Here is a 21,680-nt window from a genome sequence, read left to right as displayed (position 1 = left end):
TTTTCTCTTCAATATGTTAAAATGTTGAAATATTTTTAGTTTCTGGACCTAGCTTGCATCAGCTAGTGTAGTTAGCCTTGTTAGTGATACAGCTGTGCTACTTCTGATTTCTCAATATCCTCCTTAACAACACATCCTTGATGCTCATGTTACAGATCTCTTATACTCTACAATTCTATTAAAACACACACACTCACCATTTTGATGAATTATTGTCCAGTATATTTTCTACATCTTCTCATTGAAGAACATAAAGAATACCTAAACAGTGATTTCAGCATTTGGATGCTGGCAACTGGAATGGACACATCCCAAATACTTACATGACTTATATTAATTTCACAGTAGTTACTGCATAATTCATAGTATTTATTAAAAAGTATTTTGATTAAGTTACAATAAGCCTAAAGTTTGAGCTGTCTATGGTTTAAATACCTTAGGATACTACTAATAATGTAATCATAAAGATGGCACAGTTTTGATTTTAACATATGTCAGTTCTAACAGTAATTACAAACCATGTCAGATCCCCATTAGCAGTGACTAGTGGGATTTTAATGATAATGCTGGTAGAGAGGAGGAATCAAGCACTGTGGGGGAGTATAGTAGAATAATAACAATATCATGCAGCTGTCATGTGGATGTCAGTGGTCTTATTAACAATCCTCAGTGCACAGCCTAGTTTGATGAGGGAGAGTTAGGCCCAGGCATGGACAACAGCCTGGGATAATGCTCACATGTGCGAACCCTTCTGTCACAACACATTTCACAACAACTAGTGAATAATGTTGAATTGCTACATAAACTTCAAACCATTAAATTATGAGTGCATCTGTAGCACACGTAATCTCTGAGGCCACGAGTCCGGGAATGATGTCCCTAATTGTGATTGCATTTGGATTCTTGGAATGAAGCAAGACTCAATTAGGAACCCTGCTAGCCTTTATCAGTCAATGGCGAAGAGCTGATCCAGTGAGAATAACTACAGCTACGTGTGCTCCCATATGTGGCTGTGCAGTACTGGGTTATATTAGTGAAATGCATTCTGATATCATTACTGTCGTAACAAAGCTTTGTCCCTCTGACATGAAGTCTAACTTTACAGGAAAAGCAAAAAACATTATTAACTTTTAAAGGACCCAAATTCTACATTCATCCTTGGGTGTTATTTTTCCCCCATGATAAGCAGTAATGATGTTTGTGTGGTTTTATGTGCCAAAAACATAATTAATTTTGCATGACCATTTTTAACCTCCCTTTATTTCTTAGAGTTCAACAGGCTGATTTGGTTACTGTGATTTTAACACTGACAAGGTTGACATGTTTACTTTAAAATGCATTATGGTATAAATAACTGATTACCTGTTAAAGAATGTAATCTGGATACTAATCCAAAGGATTACTGTATAAAACAAACATTTAGACTGCAGGTCATATTACCTCTAACTAGAGCTCTAAAACAGGTGGTTGGGAACAGTGTCTTACCAGCCCTACCTCTGTCTACTGCCGAGATATCACTGCAGTTTCGACATAGAAAATGCCATAAATTGCGGATTTTGTGTGACGGCCTCAATAGATCCATTGCTACTGTATGAAATTGGTGACTTTCTAGCATCTCCCTTCATAAACAAAATCTAGCTTCTTATCAGACTGATAAAACTTCCCAGTTATACAAGTTGCTTTTCTGTCATTACATATTTAGAATTGAATGAATGAATTCATCAACTTCTACTGAAAACTCTTTGCAGCCCTAGTTTCAATACATGTTTTGTCCATTTTTGAGTGGAATGTTCATGTTGCATTGGGTGTATAACAGCCTTAATACTAGACCACTTCTACTAGTCCATTCATCATGAAATGTTCACACACTTTAAAGGGCAGCAGCAAATGCAAAAGATGCAAACAAGCAAAATAAAACTGGAATTGCAAGGTTGTGATACGACAGTGATGATATACATGATGCAGTGCTGTGTTGTGCAGTGCAGTTGTGCGGTCGTGGCAGATGAATCTGTGTGTTGTGCAGGGAAGCTTTCCTCTGGGCTGCTTTTTGATGTGAGGAATATTCACAGGAGGAAAAGCAGCAGCATCTGCTACAGACGCACAGCCTCTCTAATCAACCCTACTCATTTCTCACATGGACTGACAACACACACACACACACACACACACACACACACACACACACACACACACACAAACTGGCACATGCACACATGAACGTGCACACATTCTCACTCTCACACACACACACACACACACACACACACACCTACTCATCCAGACAGCTCAGTAATAAAGCTATGCTCCTTGCTAAGCACACTTAAAATAGAGTACTAATGATACCAAATGAATGGCAGATGTTAGCAGCTAGAACAGAGAACCGAGAGACAGCCGTAAAAAGACTGTAATTAGTACGAGGATATCAAGATTCCCTGTGCAATGGCATTCTGGAAAATGTTGGACTACACATTGCATTCCACACTCAATCCTCAACTGGCTCCTGTAAAACTACACTCCACTAGCTGCTGGACTGCACCCCACTTTTCAATGAGAGAGAGAGAGAGAGAGAGAGAGAGAGAGAGAGAGAGAGAGAGAGAGAGAGAGAGAGAGAGAGAGAGAGAGAGAGAGAGAGAGAACAAGAAAGATAATGAATGAGAGAGGGAGACAGAGACACAGAAATAAATGAGAGAAAGAATAGAAGAGAGAAAAAAGCAAGCAAGAGAAAGAAAGACAAAGAAAAAGGGGTAAAAGAGACAGAGAGAAGGAGAAAAAGAATATAGCAAGAGAGTGAGACTGAGAAAAGGAAACATTGAAAGAGAGAGAGAATGTAAGAGAAAGAGATAGCAAGAGAGGAAGAAGTGTGAAAGTGACAGAGACAGAGGGAGAAAAAGAGAGATATAAAGAAAAAGAGTGAGAGACAGATAAAGATAGTGACAAAGAGTGAAAGAGAAAACAGTAAGTGAGTGAGAGATACTGAGAAATAGACAGTGAGAGTGAGAGATGAGTGAGAGAGTGAGAGTGTGTGAGAGAGAATGTGAGAGAGAAAAGGCATAAAAGAAACACAGTGAGAAATTGTCAGACACATAGAGAGAGCGAGAAAGAGATAAAAGAAAAGAAAGGGGAAGACAGAGAGGCAGTGACAAAGAGAAGAGGGAGAAAAAGAGAAAACAGCAAGTGAGAGTGACAGTGAAAAAGAGAGTGAGAGAGAGGTAATGACTGAGAGAGTGAGACAGAGACAGAATTGAACGGAAACAGCATGAGAGAAAAAGTGAGAAGAGAAGAAAAAAAGCAAGTAAGAGAAGAGAGAGAGAGAGAGAAGGAAAAAGAAAGAGTGAATGACAGAAGATAGCGAGAAGGAAAGCAAGAGAGAAAGAATGAAGCAGTAAGAAAAAAGAAGTACAGAGGAATAATGAGAGAAAATGACAAAGGAAGATAGGAAAGGAGAGAGAGAGAGAGAGAGAGAGAGAGAGAGAGAGAGAGAGAGAGAGAGATGTTTGGTGTGATTTCAGTTCAGGAATTTAAGCTTTACGATAACTTTAATAGAGGAATAACAAAGAGAGAAAACGATTGCACTGCCTCAATCCTGTCTCATTCACTCTCGCTGACTCACGCCCACTCACACTCACTCTCGCTCACTCTCTCACTAATTTCTCTCTCACTCACTCATGTTCACTCACACTCACTCTCTCACTAATTTCTCTCTCACTCTCTCACGCTCACTAACGCTCACTCTCTCACTCGCTCTCACTCGCTCTCACTCGCTCTCACTCACTCTCACTCGCTCACTCTCTCTCACATGTATGCACTAATGATTTTTCATAAATTATTCATCTCCTAACTGCCTCAAAAAGGTACAAACTAACACTCACACAGAAATACACATGCAAACACCCCCCCCACACACACACACACGCACATGTACACACATCAATAATTAAGTTTTTAATTACAATACAAACACCTTTGGTGCCCCTTTGCAAACACTTACAGCACACTAGAAGACAAAAGGCTTGGTGCAAGAATGTCTGTCTGTCTGTCTCTCTCTCTCTCATACAAATAAAATAATTTTTTCAAGAGTGTGTAAGCCTCTTGTTCCCCTGCATCACATTATGCCAATAGCTGCCATTGAACCACAGCAACACACCCTGGCAAAAGACAGATAAACAAGGACGTTTGCAGCAAACACAATGTTCAGTACATTAACGCTTTTTCAAAATTACATAAACCTTTGATCCCCCAAGCATTACAGCAAGTCGGGGCACTTTCCTCCCCTTAAAAAACAAACAGGCTCACAATGGAGATTCAATTTCCAAGCAAATTAGTAAGATAAACATTGGATGAAACTGCTGCCCCCCCTTCTCCCATTCTCTTTGTCTGTCTCTCTGTCTGTCTGTCTGTCTCCCTCACACCCATACAATATGACAATGATCTCTCCTGGTACAAGGGGATAATGGTGATATCTCTATTCTTAAACAAACGGCTCACATTAATTATTGATAAGAACACGAATGATGTGAATTATTCAGCGCGACTTTCTGTAGATAGCAGGCAAAACAAATTCACTATATCCTCCATCACACTAAATACACATTAACCAGGACACAAGCTCCAATATAACTGCTGATGATTACTGCACACTCGGTGTAGGTCAAGCTAATCTCACACTGTTTAATACGACAACTGGACTGATTACCTTTGATAATGCTGCAATACGATTTCCCCCCAGGGTGGGCTTTGTCTGCCTGTGATGTGCTGTTCTTTAAATGTTGGTGTTGACTGCTCAGTTGTTTAAATTGCAAACCTAATTTCCCCTGGAGGGACAATAAAGTTGAATCTTAATCTGAGAAACCTGTTACCAAATTACTTATACATTTGATGACAATGCTATGATAAGTTAGCAGTCACTCAGTAGCAGTTAGTAGTTTACTTTCATAGCTGTCTGATAATAAAGCCACGCTCACACCAGACCATCATCTCAATATTTTCTTAGCTGGGGTGGAGCAAAAATCAGGTGAATAAAAGTGGCCCTTATGCAATGAGATTTAAATGGGATTGGTTTTAAGTGAAAGGCTAATCTTGGGAAGTTAACCAGCTTGTTTTCTTGCAACTGCAAGTAACAAGTGACACAATGCTATTCCTCCAAGAATGATGAGCTGTTCCTCCATTTTTCAGAAATAAGACACCACAGCTCATCCTATTCTGAGGTTCCTTTTGTCACATTCCCATTTCAACTCAGTTGGCTTCAGTCTGGAAAATGTTACTACATTTTTCAAGGTTTGCTGGGACTGTGAATAACAGCCTTTTACTACTACTAACAAGCATTTAAATTCTCCTTTTCAAAACTCCCCACACAAGCACAATAACACTATTTGGACCAAATCATGAACAGCGTTCTTCCAGGCTTATGATTATGACATTTATGATTAAATGTGGGTAAACAGGCCAGTCACAACTGATCCTCATCTGAGCTACCCAGGTGTTGACTTATACAAAAAAAGTGTCACTTCTGAAGTTCTTTTGTCACACTGGACTGTCCATTATGGGACCAGTACACAATAAGCAAGTGTCACGGCCCCCAAACTCTGGAATTCTCTTCCTCAATCCCTCAGGGACTGCTCTTCTTTTCCCTCATTTAAAGCTGACTTAAAGACTTTTCACTTTAATACACATTTTTCTTCCTCCTCCACTGCGTAGTTTGTTTATATATATATATATATATATACCCACATCAGGGCCACTTTTATTCACCCACATCAGGGCCACTTTTATTCACCTATATATATATATATATATATATATATATATATATATATATATATATAATTTATTTATTTCTTTATTTATTTTTATTCCTTTTTTCTTTCCCTTTCCCTTCTTCCCCCATTCTATGTGAAGCGACCTTGGGTTTGTGAAAGGCGCTACATAAATGTAACTACATAAATTCTGGTTTCATTCAACTCAAGTAAATACTTTCCATTGAAAAATGCAAAGCAAATCAATATTTTACATCAATTTAAACCTCATAAACATGTCTGCCCTGTTCCACTTTTCACAGTGAGGTTTACATGATTAGCCAAAGGAAAACGAATTACAACATAAATCAAAACTACAGAGCAAATAATCCTGAAATTCTTAGATTTGTATAAAATAGTGCATCTACTTTAATGCCAACCATTGTTGGTGTTTCTGATGAGATTGTGCTGTGATTGACAGAGTTGTCTCATTCAATCAACACTTGTTGATTTTGTTTAATTTGAATCATTTCTACACTGTTTTTATAGCTGCAGGGCATTTAAGATTTTTTGAAAAAGAGAACTTGGTACTCAAAAATGCTTCTTAGCAACTGTAGAAAAGTGCAATACTAAAAAAGTGAGCAATCACTCAGTACCAGTTAGCAAATCACTTACTGATAAGTGACGGTACCGATTGGCAAATTAAACATTCAGTGATAATGCTATGATAAGTGGGCCATCTCTCAGTAGCTGTTAGCAATTCTATGTTATGATCCTGAAGTAGGTCTGCTGGATACAGATGGAACTCCATGTTGTGATTATACTCTAAACATATACGGCTGTGTTCAGTATTTTGATAGAACAATGTATTGTGAAAAGGCTCTGTGTGATTTGCAAATACTGGCTGTTTCAACATTTTGGAATATATGTTTACGATACTGCATTCACATTTGAGAATGGGAACTTTAGAGTGGGAAATGTACAAACAGGAAAAAAATAAGTAAATCAAGTAAAATACTGATCTCTAGATGCACTCTAGAGGCATCTAGGCGTTATCTTTCATTTTTGTCAGGTAGTAAGTTAACTGATTCCTTTATAAGTGCTTTTTGGTCACCAAATTACCACCGGAAGTCTTATTTAGCACTGTGCCAGCAGTGCCCTCTTCCCATGCTTGAGCTAAATCTCAAATGTCTCCCTGCTCCCTACATAGAGCACTACGTAAAAATATAAACCCAGAGGTGCAAAATATAGCTAAGAAATAGGGATTTGGGACTCAAGACATATCCATACTCAATAAACAATTAACCATCTGTAAAAGCTAAACTACTTTCATAGCTAGCACACTATTTAGGAGGTACAGAGCTGTTTAGTATTCAGCCGGGGTTTAACACGACTTAAATTGAAGTGAGAACCATTTGTCACTGTGTTTTGCACACTGTGAAATTAGACCTCTGCATTTAACCCATCCGTGCAGTGAAACACCCACATACATGCACACTAGTGAACAAACACCAGGGGCAGTGAGCACACCTATCCATGGTGCCCGGGGTGGGGGGCGGGGGCAATTGGGGGTTAACCTCCAGCCCCGTTGACTTCTGACAAACACTGATATTTGAAGCATATAATCAATTCAAGTGAGTTTTTACTGCCATTTGACAGTTAATCATATCATAAGTACTTTAGTTCAAGTCACTGATATTAATGATGGAGTTGTTTAAGCCATTTGCTATCTTTTAGCCTGTTAGCTAGCTGACCAGCCTAGTTCTAGTTAAGAACATAAGTTGCCAGCCCCTCAGTTTAAACAAAAACAGGATCTTACTTCATCAATATACTCAGAGATCCATGCAAGCATCATGAGAGTCAAAGATTATTCCTTTAACAGCACAAGTGGTTGTCTTACTGCATATTATAGCCTTACAGTGATATCAGCATCGCAAAGGCTAATATCGCAATAGTGATTAACAAAAGATTTATTGTTAAACTTCATGGTGTAGGTGAGGGTTATTAATCTATGTACTGTTTTCAAGCCCCAGTGGAGGGAAGAAAAGAACTGAGGTGCCCTGAGTAAAGTGAGTAACTTTCACCACCACAGAGGTGCCAGAATGCCAGAGCTGCAGGATATCGCCTGACGAGTGCACTTTGTTCTCATCCAGCATAGTGCGAGGCATCCTGAAGCAGAAGATTTGAGATGCCTTGCAGGCCTCTGATACTGAAGCATGCCTTCGACATTTTAAGAAGCAGATGGCTTTAAAGCTTGGAATACAAAAACAAAAGATTTGTTGAAGACTTTTCCTACAATTGGAGCCCATGTCAAAAGTTTATTCAGCCAGTTCCCAATATAAAAGATCCATGCCACATGGCAGTTCTATCAGTCTCACAGGGCAAGGCAAGAACAAACCTCATCCAAACTGTTCATAGACATCTGTTCATGTTACTGGTCAGGGGATCTGGCGGGCTCAATACACTGTGAAGAGGACAATAAGTGCTTGATGGTGCAAAACGCAAATGCTCAACTGCAACAGGGGAATAAAGCATCTTGCTGTTGGTCCTTTTCAATAAAAACATAGCACTAAATATTCTGAGTGGTAACGTGATCAGACCTATTTTACTAAGAAGGCACGAATTTGGTCTTGGCACCAGTACTGTGGTTGAATAAATAAACAATTGCTCTTCTTTTCAACAATGTTAAGTAACAGCATCGTCAATTAAGTTAGATAAGTCAACAACATTGTGACTTCACAGCTTTTTCTTATTTAAACCCTATTCATGTGGGTATTCAGTCATGTGGCAAAATAGTCTTGCTTAGTTTTTCAACCCTCTAAGTAAATGCACAGAACAAAAGATGTACATCTCCCAGAGTTCCTCTGCACTGGTTCAGTTGGTGTGGTCATAGCTACAGTGGCATTGCATGAGGCCACATTCCCTCATCTACTGTGACTCATTTAGCATTGCAATTTCAGTAAGGAGCTATGTTTTCTATAATTCATAAAAGTATTCACTCTAAAGTTTAAAGTTAATCAGTATGGCAGCATCTGTCTGTTTCCCTGTCATATTGCAGCTTGTCTCTTTTCTATCACCTCCAGGGTTGGGAGAGCTACTGAAGAATAAGCAGTTAGCTACTTTGTAGCTATTTTTCCAAAATTTGTAGCTAGCTACAATTTAGCTACTTTTCCAGAAAGAGTAGTGCACTACTTTTTAGCTACTTTCAAACGTTTGTGTACGTTTGTGAATCTCCACCTGACACACCAAACAAGCCCAACTGACATTGTGAACAAGACACTGCATTTAATCCTGAGCCAGATGGAAACACACAATTGAAAAGCTGCAAATGTACAAAAAGATCACCAAAATGTGTAACCAACAATCAAACTTACACACCCAAAGGCGTGATATCCAACAAAGAATAAGACTAAATGCAAAGTCAATTATTCCAGGTTTTTTCTAACAAAAATCAACAAAAATAACTGGAAAAAATTTTGTGCAAACCATAGTCAACGGCTGAAATAAAACTGCTCCAATTTAAACATTTCAGCAAGATACACCTATCAGGCACAACAATAAGACCACCTCCTTGTTTCTATGCTAGGCGCTACAGCTACTAGCTACATTTCATTAAACTGTAGCTGCTGCAGCTACTAGCTACTAAAATTTGTAGCTAACTACAAAAAGTAGCACGCTACTTAGCTACTCCCCCATCCCTGATGACCTCCAACATAAGCTTAGTTTAAAAATGTAATGCAAAATCATCTCTGCCATATAATACATAGTCTGCTCCAGTGCTACTATGGCTTGGTCTGTATTCTCAGTCTGAAAGAGCTGAGCTCTATAGTGTATACAACGTATAAATGGGGTGCATCTTTCTCTTCAACCTTAAATGGCCTCTCTAAGCTAAAGGTTATTTCATTATAATTTCTGTTTCATTCAGTAATACATAAAGGCTAATGAAACTATAGGGTATGTCCTGTCCAGACTTGAACTCGAAACAAAGTACTGTTGAGCCTTTACTCTGTGCTCTCACTGTCACTATTCAAGATGAAGGATGTATAATGAAAAAATAGCTAGACCAAAATAGCCATGGTCTCCAAGTATAATAATCATATATACCCATATACAGAAACCCAATCACAAGCACGCATACACACACACACACACACACACACACACACACACACACACAAAATGGACAATCATACACTTGGTGTGCCCTCAGGGATTTTAATAAAGGGAAACGGTGTGTTGCTTTCTCTGCTTCTCTGCACTGTGTTTAGCCTTGATAAGTCATACTATTCCATACCATTGCACTCTTTGTAGCTCGCCCAATAAAACATTTAGCGGAACACGCTCAGCATGATATAATGAAAGGGCTAGACTTAGAGTTTTTTTTTATTTGAAACACATTACAGATCATCCTTAGCACTCCATGTTGCTGTCTGTTTTTCTGCTTCCATCTGACAAGCAAAATCATTTATTTAAACTCAAACTCTGAAAGCATGTTGGAGGAAAATAGGCCTCAGTGAGAAGAAACGCCCTGAGGAGCGCAGTTTGTGCAGTCTAATATCAAACTAGGTGTCTTAGCCACATAATGGGAAGAGGAGTGAACTTTGAGAGCTCAGCAAGGATGCTGTGTCTCCAGAGCCCAACTAGAGGGCATGCAAGGGGGTCAGAATGTGGACGCCTATTATTTCACCAGTAGTAGTGGCCATAGAAGGGAAAGGTTATTCAATAATACATGGCCCAAACGGAGAGGATCAAAAGCAGGCCTTAGACAACCAGGAACAGAGCCAAGCATCTAGAGGAGACTGGTATCTCTCTCTCTCTCTCTCTCTCTCTCTCTCTCTCTCACACACACACACACACACACACACACACACACACAACACACACACACTTGTTTTTATACAATGTTGGGACAGGGTCATACTAGGGATGTGCATGGATACTTAACCAATTGAACCAAATTAACCAATTGAATACTGATATTATTTGGGTTTTTATTGTGCTGCATCACAGAAGGTCTGGGAGAAAATGTATTTACAGTTTTGCATTACACTTTGCTTCAGTGAAACAACACATGATGTCTTTTTTGACCCTCACATTGTAAGTTAATCATAATTTTGCTGGTTTGCCTATAAAGCCAGGACATTTTTTAAAAAAATGACAAAAGCAAACACACACACACACACACACACACACACACTTGCACAGCCACTGAGGAAGCTAGTGGTCCTTGACCAGGTTTCTTTTATTTGGCCATGATGAAGAACTTTATTGTAGGTCACTTCCATGTGGGTTTCTCTGTGTGTGCATGCATGCACATGCATTTATATATAAGATAAAATTTTCCCCATATATGTCCTGCCGGTTCAGAAAACAAAGGACAGCCAAAAGCATCTCAAAGCGACAGTTCCCTGGAGAGAAGAACAAACACTGCTTGCTAACTGCATCCAAGCTTTCCAGCTGGCTTCATACATGGCACTACAATAAAACCAGAAATTATCCCTGCTGTTAACCTGTTGCATTCAGCTTTTGGGCATGCAGTGTCCCCCTGGGTAACGTCTGGCACTGATGACCTGAGCACTGAGCAAAAGCAATATGGGTTAGCAATCTGGCATCTAAAGCTAAAAAACTAGAGTGCGTAGGTTTTAAGAGCAGAAGGCATTGATGAAATGTTGATAAAGCATAAATAAAACATTAATGGAGTATTTATAAAACATCAGTGAGACATGGAGATGGCTGTGCCTCACTTCCTAGGTCAGGGTTAATGAAGGAAATCTGCTTATATGCATCATTCCAACTCACTGAGTTCAACACAAAGCTAGGGGTTTTCAGACTTTATTAAATATATAGCGATACTGTTTTGCTGGTATATTTAGTCTACTCCAACCGGTTTACTGTTGTTGATGAACAGATATTGGGTTAACAGCAGGGAGTAATGAAAAAGGGGGCTCAAAAAGGGCCTAAATAAACAGCGGTTTTTTCGCTGCTGTTAAAAAAAAAAAAAAACCTTGTACCTCCAAAATGATAACTTTACAGGAGAATTTTGGGTCATTTCTTTTGCTCCATTCATCTTGAAATTTACACACAATGTAAAGACCAACAGGCATTTTTAAACCATGTCAAAAACTGAAAAATGAAATATATCTGAAAACAAGCTTTATTATTCCAAAATAGTCATAGGAAATTGGTAGTGTTTCATGTTGGATGACTACTGGAGACTGCCAATGTAGACCACAGCCAAGCAATACAACACTGAATACTGATGCACACTGGTCACCTTCTACAGGTGTTTTTTTTCTTTCCTTAGTTTGGCAAAAAAAAATGTCTTTTCGCTGTTTTGGCATCTTTAGAACTAACACCAGCTAGAGTAGTTGGTCTATATAAAACTGTGCTACCTCTGACCTTTTAATCACATCCTTAACCCCACAGCCTTGGCAATACTCATGGTAAGGCATTCATGTTTTGTCATAGTATAACATATATGCTCACCACTCACAGTATTTTACAGCTCTGTTAAAACATAAATTTTATGTTTCACTGAACTGTTGGTCTGTATATTTTCTCTGATGAAGCGTTAACCACCTGTGCACATCCTTATGCAATGCACATTATGCTATTGTATTTTAGCCATGTTGCCCAGTTTTATACTCAGAGCTGCTCTGCTTACTGACTCACTTGGGAACCGAAAACTGAAGCAATTTCAGAAGTAAAGAGAAGGCAGCACTAGAGTTGAGAGAAGACACACACACACACACACACACACACGCACGCACACAAAAACACGATTTCTGGCCAACAGAAGAAAGGAAACAAGAGGCTTCCTCATAACCTAAACACAAAGCAGGCCTCTCTGAGTCAGAGCATATTGTTATGAGCCATATGAAAGAATTAGACTACAAAGTCTATGGCAGAGCATCTCTCTCTTTCTCTCTCTCTCTCTCTCTCTCTCTCTCTCTCTCTCTCTCTCTCTCCCTCCCCTTCTCTCTCGACAGCAATGACACACATATCTAAGCAACACACAGCATAATATATACACAACCATGGGTTCAAAAGGAGTGTCTAGCATTTTATATATGCCTCTACTTCCCAAGAAAAGCGTCCTGCTAGGCTGAGATTTGCACAGCGATCTCCAGTCAAGCTTCTCACATGTGCCGTTTTTTCTACAATGAAAAAAAAAAAAGCATGAGGATAAGGATTAGACGATGTTCTGATTTTCAGGTTCTGAAAGCTCTTTCCAAAGCAAAAGACTAAAGTGATGCACTAAAACGTTGCTAATTCTATTAACAGAGCGCATGCACATGTCTGACATTAGAGTCTGTTTGGTTTGGATGCCTCTGCTACTACAGAATCACTAATATGGCAGACCTAGTAATTTCTGAATGGGCATTTAAACTGTAAGAGTATGATGAGCAAATCATTTTACCACAAGTTTCATTTACAGGGCTGCATGAATATGATAAAAAAAGAAAAAACAAAAACAAAAAAACAATGAGAACTTCTAATTGGTCGGTAAACTCACAAAGCGATTTCTGCTACTAGGTGAAACTAGGGTAGAATGTTTATGCAGCACAGCAAAAAAATCCTTCAGCTTTAGTAACACAGAGTTTCATATTAGTAAATACCAATATTATGCTATTTCTGGGAATATAATATCTTATCTTGCTGCAGAGGCCAGTATGACTGTGCCATCAAGTAAGGGAGGACTACATGGTGATATGTCATCATTAATACAATACATTGAGTCACTTCACTGAGTCCACTGCAGGTACTGACAATATTTCTAGAACCCTGGTCAACTAAGATCCAAAAATACCGATATTTAGATGAACTGTGGAGAGTCTAGTAGTGACGGCCTGTGATGACAACAAATCATGAGAAATTCATTTTGTAACTGATGTCTGTGTGATGGTATAACCCCAAACCTCATTTGTTAACATTAGGTAACAGGTAAAGTGTGAAACTTACCAACTACAAACTGGAAAGAACTTCCCATCTGAGCCTGTTAGAACAGTTTACTGCAAAGCTAGACATGGTTTCACTTCAAAACAATCAAAATTAAATGCTCAAAAGATAACCAAATAATTTCTACAATACATATGTAAAAAAAAACTATGCTTTTTTGCTGGTTCTTGCTGTATCAACTTGTTATCAAGTTAAATACTGTGATACATACACACATTTTTTTAAAATATACGCTCATCCTGAAATTAATGTCTGCAACACATTCCAAAAAAGTTGGGGCGGGACAATTTAAGTCTACGAGCTTTCAGGAGATGTTCCAAAGAAAAACCCCACATCATCTTAAAGGGGATGTAATCATGCTATTACATCAGCTATTACAGTATAAAAAAGCACACCCAACAAAGTCAAAGTCCTTCAAGAGCAAAGACACATTGAGGTTTACCGCTTCATTATTCACAAGAGCAACGTTCCTCAACGATTTCAGCCTCTACAGTGCTTAGAATTATCAAAAGGTCAAGACGCCAATGCATTAAAAACAAGCATGCTTCAGAAAACCCTTGTCAGTAAACATAGCTTGCATCTGTAGTTGCAATGACAAATTAAGATTCTCTTATTTGAAGCGGAACACTGTATCAACAACATCCAGAAAAGCCTGATTTCTCTGGGCTAAAGCTCATCTGAGATGGACTGACACAAAGTGAAAATGTGCGCTGTGGTCCAACAAATCCACCTTTCATATTATTTTGAGAAACAGTGGATGTTGCGTTCTCTAAGCCAAAGAGGACAAGGACCATGCTGACTGTTACCAAGGTAAAGTTCAAAAGTCGGTGTGTGTCATGGTATGGGAGCATGTAAGTGACAATGGCATGAGTAGCTTGTACATCTGTGAAGGCAGCATTAATGCGGAGGGCTTCATATGCATTTTGGAGCAGCATATCCTGCCATCAAGACGTCTGTTTCAAGAAGAGATAGTTTCAGCAAGACAATGGCGGGCCACATTCCACATGTGGCTTCAGGCTTCAAAATACGATAGTGTCTAGACCTGTCTCCCACTGAAAACATGGGGCATATTATAAAGTTCAATATACAACATATGAATATTAAATATCTTGTGTTTTCAATTGAATACAGTTAAAAAAAAGGTAGCAGCAAGCAGCAGCATCATCAGGACATGAACTCTAAAAGAGCTCAAACAGAAAGTATAAGTATTAGGGACAGTGCAAACGTATCACTATCATTGAAGTAGATCTGGAAGGTGCAGCACCTTTAAACCATGTAAAACTATTTAATGTGCATACAGTGGGATGAAGGTTGCAGGAATTCTGACCAATCATGACTTCTACAGAGAACAGAGCAAACAAAACTCCTCAAAGTGACTGACTGCTAAATAAACCAGAACAGCAGCATCACATGACCAAGTCCAGACCCTCCATAAAGAACACACACTGCCAGAAAAAAGGAATAGGATGGAGGCAGCCACGACAACATTATGCTGTGCTTTTAAGGCAGACCAAAATGGAAGAAAGGGTCATTACAGGGACAAGGAAAGACAAAGGAAAGCAGGACAAGAGGGAAATGACAACAAGCTGCAAGCTCTCATCAAATGAAGCGCTTTGAGCAAGGAAGGCTAGGAAGGAAGAGAAAGCAAAGATTAAGCAGAAAATAACAGTAGCAAGTTCAAAATGAATTCTCCCCAAACAGCTAGGAATACAGGACATATTGTTACCGGCAACAGGGAAAAATAAAGCAAATGACATCCGCACACATGCCAAAGGCAAAGCAAAACTCGGAACTAGAGAAGTAAACAGAAACCAGAGCCTGAATCCCTAAGCCATTTGGTCCATCATGCAGGGCAGTTGGAATGAGTGTAAAATGAAGCAGAGGGGTCTTAAATGGGTTAAGAATGCTGGTACAATGACCTGAATGGTGTGATGCATTACCCAAATAAGGAGATGCACCCTCAGCAAAAGTAGAAACCAGGGGGAACCAGAAGATTTAGCTACCAAGCACAGCTGCACAATGTGGACAAATTGTCACACTGTAATTGTATTGATACATGTTTTATAAAATGGCAGAAATCATACACTACTTAAAAACTGTTTTGTTTAGCCTTTTGGAACCTTGAAAGGCTCTGCATGTTCAGTCGGTTTTTATTATTGGCTTTAAAAATAAAAAAAACGTGATTAATCATCAAAATAATCTGAAGATTACTTGATACATACACTACTTATATAATCAATAATGACAGCGCTATTTGTGATATATTAAATGCAGTGGTGAATCCTGGGACATGGCTAAAAGAGTGGTGAGCATTATTTTGATCCAAATGATCTAAATTTGTAGAATCACATAAATGCCTTGATTTGACAAAACATCCCTAGAAACACTGATGAAGGAGCATGAGCAAGAAGATGCTCACAGGACCTGTGATTGGTTAGAAGCCTCATTTGCATATTGCAGGCTTCTGCGATTTAAGCACTGTAAAGGGCAATATTGCGATAATGCTTAACAAACAATATGTTGCGCAGACCTACTATCAATTGACCGGAATACAGTGTAGCATACACCAAATTAGAGTAAATCTTAAAGGCAGAGGACAATCAGAATTAGTATTATATGCCCAACTTGATTATTACAGAGGTCCTAATCTGATCAAGTGGATTGGGATCAGAGCTGGACTAGGTTGCACCAGGTTTGTGTAAGTTCATACTCAAGTTTGTGTGTAAAGTCTATACTAAGTCCTCAGTTACCACTAGTTAGTTTCAAACTATCCTTTTGCCAAATTTGGTTGAACCACAGATCCATAAGTCTTGTCTTAACTATTCTTAAGTATTGGGTAGGTTGCTTTATCTTGACGCTAACATGTGCAGAACCAATCAGTAAACCCGCTGCCATAGAGACACAACAGCAGCCAGCTCTGAATTTTTTGATGGAAAAAAAATATCCAGCATGAAATTCACAAGTTAAACTGAATAAAACTAATTATCTATAGTCCCTGTCTGTTCATTCTTTAATAATATGCAGCTTTTTAAACGTCAGTTTCTGTTTGACTGGCACAGCAGCAGCCTCAGTTTAGATGCTTCAGCAGCCGCTAAGTCTTACTGAGCTGGAGCTGTGGTTGTTTAGCTTCATGCTCACAGTTAAAACCAGGGTGATGGTTAGACCTGTAAGTTGAATCACAACATATAATTTAATTAGTATTAATTAAGTTAGTTAACCAAAAAGACTGTTTCAGGTCTTTTTTGTGTATTCTATACGGTTTCTGGTGGTTTTCCCAAAACTTACACCTGCTCAGCTAAACTATATGTTAAAACTAGTTTGTGTGGTGCAACTTGTTTGGATTTAGTAAGGAATAAACCTAAACTTATGTTTCAACTAGCCTACGTTTGAAATTATGGTCTCTAATTTACACATATTTTAATGGATTGGGTATTGGTTAGTCAGCCCAACCCACCTCTGATCTATTGTTTCTTTTTTGTTCTCTATTTATGTGAAACATAAACTGACATTATCCACAATCTGCAGCAGTGAGGCATGTTTTCAGGAGATAAAGTGGTCTAAATGTCTGCAGGGCAGAACTATTACAAAGTGGAAAATGAATATGCCATTTTCAACTGTGTTTAAGCAAGACATTAGTCACCAAAATATGGCGCATAGCATGTGAGCATGCAGCCATTACTCTTCCAGTCTATTTTATGATGCTTGTCAAATAAAAGAAATGCCATGATTTAGTCATTACCAGGCAAAACAACAACAGTGCAGAAACATTGTACTGTAATAGCCATGCAGCATTGCTTTTGGTTTCAAAAACAGTCCACACAATAAAAGATGTCCAGAGTGTACGGCAGTTCAAACAAATGAAGTGGTTTTTGGCGGCATGGTGGCACGGTGGGTAGTGCTGTCGCCTCACAGCAAAGAGGGCCTGGGTTTGATTCCCCGGCTGGGTGACCGGTGTCCTCTCTGTGTGGAGATGGCATGTTCTCCCCGTGTCTGCGTGGGTTTCCTCCGGGTTCTCCAGTTTCCTCCCACAGTCCAAAGAAATGCAGTCAGGCCAATTGGACATGCTAAATTGCCCCTGGGTGTGAGTGTGTGAGTGGCTGTCTGTCTGCCCTGCGATGGACTGGCAACCTATCCAGGGTATATCCTGCCTTCCACCTGATGACTGCTGGGATAGGCTCCAGAACCCCCCCTGCGACCCTGACAGAGAAGCGGCTTAGAAAATGGATGGATGGATGGAAGTGGTTTTAGTGCTGCATGATAAACTAACTAGTAGCCAAATAATTGAATCAAACTGGATCATAATTCAACACTAAACACTAAAATGGCCATTTTATTAAAGGAGAACAAATGAACAAAATATTGAGTTTGGTGTGCTACATTACTAACATACTAAAAACATCATTTTAACATAATATTCATTATTTTGCATATTTGCATGCACAGAACAGGCCACTTCATTGAGTACATCTCCTTGTAGCTACACTCTTTGTCCATTTTATCAGCTCCACCATATAGGTGCACTTTGTAGTTCTACAATTATAGACTGTAGTTCATCTGTTTCTCTGCTTACTTTGTTACCCCCTTTTACCCTGCTCTTCTATGGTCAGTACCCCCACAGGACCACTACAGAGCAGGCATTATTTGGGTGGTGAATCATTCTCAGCCCTGCAGAGACAATAATGTGGTGGCATGTTAGTGACACAGCAGTGCTGCTGGAGCTTTTAAACAACTCAATGTCACTACTAGACTGAGAACAGTCTACTAACCAGAAATATCCAGCCAATAGTGCACTGTGGCCAGAAACTGACCAGTGATGAAGGACGAGAGGATGACTAACTCAAACTGTGCAGCAGCAAATGAATTATAGTCTCTGATATTTACATCTAAAAAGTGGACCAACAAGGTAAGAGTGTCCACTATCCAAACAATACCTGCTCTGTGGTGGTCCTGTGGGGGTCCTGACCATTGAAGAACAGGGTGAAAGGGGGCTAAAAAAAGTATGCAGAGAAACAGATGGACTGCAATCTACATGCATTTAACTGTTAAAATGGATAACGAGTGTAGACAGAAAGTGTACTTAATGAAGTGGTCAGCGAGTGTATATTACCTGAATTGTTTGGCTGTATTATGTAGGAAAATACACATATCGGATCAGATCAGTATCGACCAATACTCAGAATTAAAATACTGCATCACTGGACTGTTTATCAGATTAACCATCAGGAATGGAAAAGGAGAAAAACTTCAGGAGCAACAGGTCACAGCATTCCCAGTGCATTTTCAAATCACTGAAAAAGCTGGTCCAGTTTGATACTCTGTATGATGCTCATGGTTAATCAGAACGGAGAGACAGGAACAGACGAAGGAAGTGAATAGAAGTTGATGTAAGCTGTATATTTACAGGTCTGCATGTTTTGATTGACAGGAGAGCTTAAGGATTACCTAAAAAAGTTTCCCCTAAACTATATTTTTAAACTCCAACACTTTCTTCACTTTAAAACAGATCAGGGTGATGGAGAGATGATCCCATAGGCCTACCTGCCTCTCACTAAAACATGACCGGACATCTGACGGATGGTCTGCGCTCAGCCACACATCAATATAAATGCCATCCTCTAACCTGCACCCCCACAAATACGATTATCCACCCAAACTACTCTCTGCCCCACAGCCCTGATCACGTCAGAGATCCCTACTGCATGCCAATGCTAGAGGTGTAAACATGCACTGATGCATGAGTCTGATGGTAGTGGCTAAATCACATACACTTTGAAATGGCAGAATCAGTTACATTTGACTGTAATAATATAATAAAATTTTGAGGTTACTTTCAAACTTAATAATGAAAGTCTTGATATATGGCTTTTCCTGCATATTCCATTACTGAATACTGTGTATTCAGTTTATTTTTTCCCAATTTTCCGATCTCAGTACTGGTGACCCTAGGCACAGCTGACCCAGCCCAGGAGAAGCTGGTTAATTTGTTAACGAGTTGAATCAGGTGTGTCGACCTTTGTGTGTATCCACGTATGTATTTCTTTTTTATTCCAAGGCCATTGTATAAGTAAAGTCCTCACAAGTCATGAAAACGAAATACAGATTTGAGCTGCACAGAGGACAATATGACTGGTCAATTCAATTATTACTAAGTCATTGGTTCATTTGATCTTTTCTATGGATACCACCATGGGATACCACTCTGTTCCCCACGAGACAGTATCAGATATGCTGGTATGCTCTGAGGTAAAAATAGACATTTATAGTTGAAAACTCTTGTGAACAATGATTCTGATGAATATTAGCGTGGCGAGCCAGTCTAACATACTAGCAGCTTGGCACGTTAACGAACCTTGGGTTTACTATTAGCAATTTTGTTAAATATAGACTCTGCCTTTTATAATAAGGCTAAACTAATCAAAAATGTTCATACACAAAGGCTGTCAATGATGCCAGTGCTAAAGTGATTAAATCAATTACATTTTCAGATATGACTAATTATTTAGGATTTTTTTGATACTGTGTTCATCAAAAAATGGATGGAGCACAGAGAGAAACTCAGAGAAGCTGTTTATATGAGTTCACAGATTAACTACACCAGTGCTGTGCAGGAAACTGTAGGCACTATTATCCTCCACCCACAAGTTTGTTCTTTCTATATCGGCATAGAGGTTTCAAAGTTTCAGTATCGATATTGAAAAGTGTAGCATCTCTATTAACGACATCGACCAGCTCAGCATTACAGCATTACTCTTTTAATTACGTTAAAGAAGGATTTATACCACCATTCTGTAAAGCTTGAACAACATTTGAACAATCAAAAGTTTGTGAGGGGGTAGATTTACACCCCTACAGTGTGCCCTTTTATATTCTGATGCATGCAACACACACACACACACACACACACACATATAACACACACATAACAAACACAACACACACACACACAATGTACTGAGCCAGCCGTCGAGGTGGGAAGGCTGAGGTGAGTGTACCGGGGGAAGTCCAGCACATCTGCAGTGGCACGCACACACACAGGCTCTCAAAGGCAGACAATTTGCCCATCAGCTGTGCCATCCAAGCACAGTGCCAGCTGGCCCACACATGTGAACAAACACACTCACACACATACAGACACATATAATCCACACATCTGTGGTCACAGCGATGGCAGGGTGATTGGAGAGTGAAAGCTAGAGTGAAGCAGTCTTCTACTCTGTGAACAAACTCCAAGTTAAAAAGTCTGTTCTTCAGTTTTAAGTCACAAATAAGAGTCTGATCACCCCAGTGTATAAGCAGAGCCTTGGGACTATAACTCACATTATAATGAGCACATAGTGCACTATTCCTTCCTCTAAGTAGGGTATGATATAGTTTTACTTAAATACAATGTTTACAGCAGTGGCGTAACCAGTATTTCATATGGTGGAGGGCACTGCTTACAGGTTGGGTGGTGGGGGGGTCTTGGGGGTTATGTGGGGTCAGCAACTAGCAACCACAGCTCAAAAAATTTGCATCAGCATCTGATAACATCTTTTAATGATAGGGAATCTAGGGCAGCCTGACTTTAAAGTGGGCTGGTCCAAGTCCTCCAAAGACCTTCCCATAGCTACACCCCCTAGTTTATGGTATGTTCACAATGTTCACAGTACATTTTTCCCCAGATTGGAAGGATTGGTTAAAGGGTGCATGCACTCATCTTACCTCCAGAGCTTTTGCACGCTTTTTAAGGAAATTCTCTATATTCCGTGCTGCATTTTCCACCAGCTTTGCTGCATTGTTGGGTTCCACAGTGTAGTAATGCTGATTTTCCATAAAGATCTGCAGTGAAGAAGTGAGAATACATTAGATACTGACACAAATTGACTCCCAAGTGTTGTTCCAGTAACACTGCCAAGCCCTTTGATTTGGAAATAATCCAAGCCTGTGGCACGAGCCTTCTGTGGTGGAGACCAGGGGGTTTGTGATTTTCCACATTCCCAGGTGGGAGGG

General features: G+C 39.5%; 1 protein-coding gene across 5 annotated transcripts in view; it reads right to left on the bottom strand.

The window, feature by feature from the left end:
- Positions 1–21,680, bottom strand: part of LOC108443125 (voltage-dependent calcium channel subunit alpha-2/delta-1) — a 130,448-nt gene that overhangs the window by 92,712 nt on the left and 16,056 nt on the right. For all 5 annotated transcript variants that reach the window (XM_017723853.2, XM_017723937.2, XM_017724021.2 and 2 more), the window contains exon 3: positions 21,393–21,509. In XM_017723853.2, the coding sequence (XP_017579342.1) occupies positions 21,393–21,509 (117 nt within the window). The remainder of the gene's footprint in view (positions 1–21,392; positions 21,510–21,680) is intronic.

The sequence above is a fragment of the Pygocentrus nattereri genome, chromosome 7 (assembly GCF_015220715.1).
Source record: "Pygocentrus nattereri isolate fPygNat1 chromosome 7, fPygNat1.pri, whole genome shotgun sequence".
NCBI classification, from domain to species: domain Eukaryota; kingdom Metazoa; phylum Chordata; class Actinopteri; order Characiformes; family Serrasalmidae; genus Pygocentrus; species Pygocentrus nattereri.
Note: the sequence above shows the minus strand (reverse complement) of the source record. Positions and strands in the feature narration are given on the sequence as shown.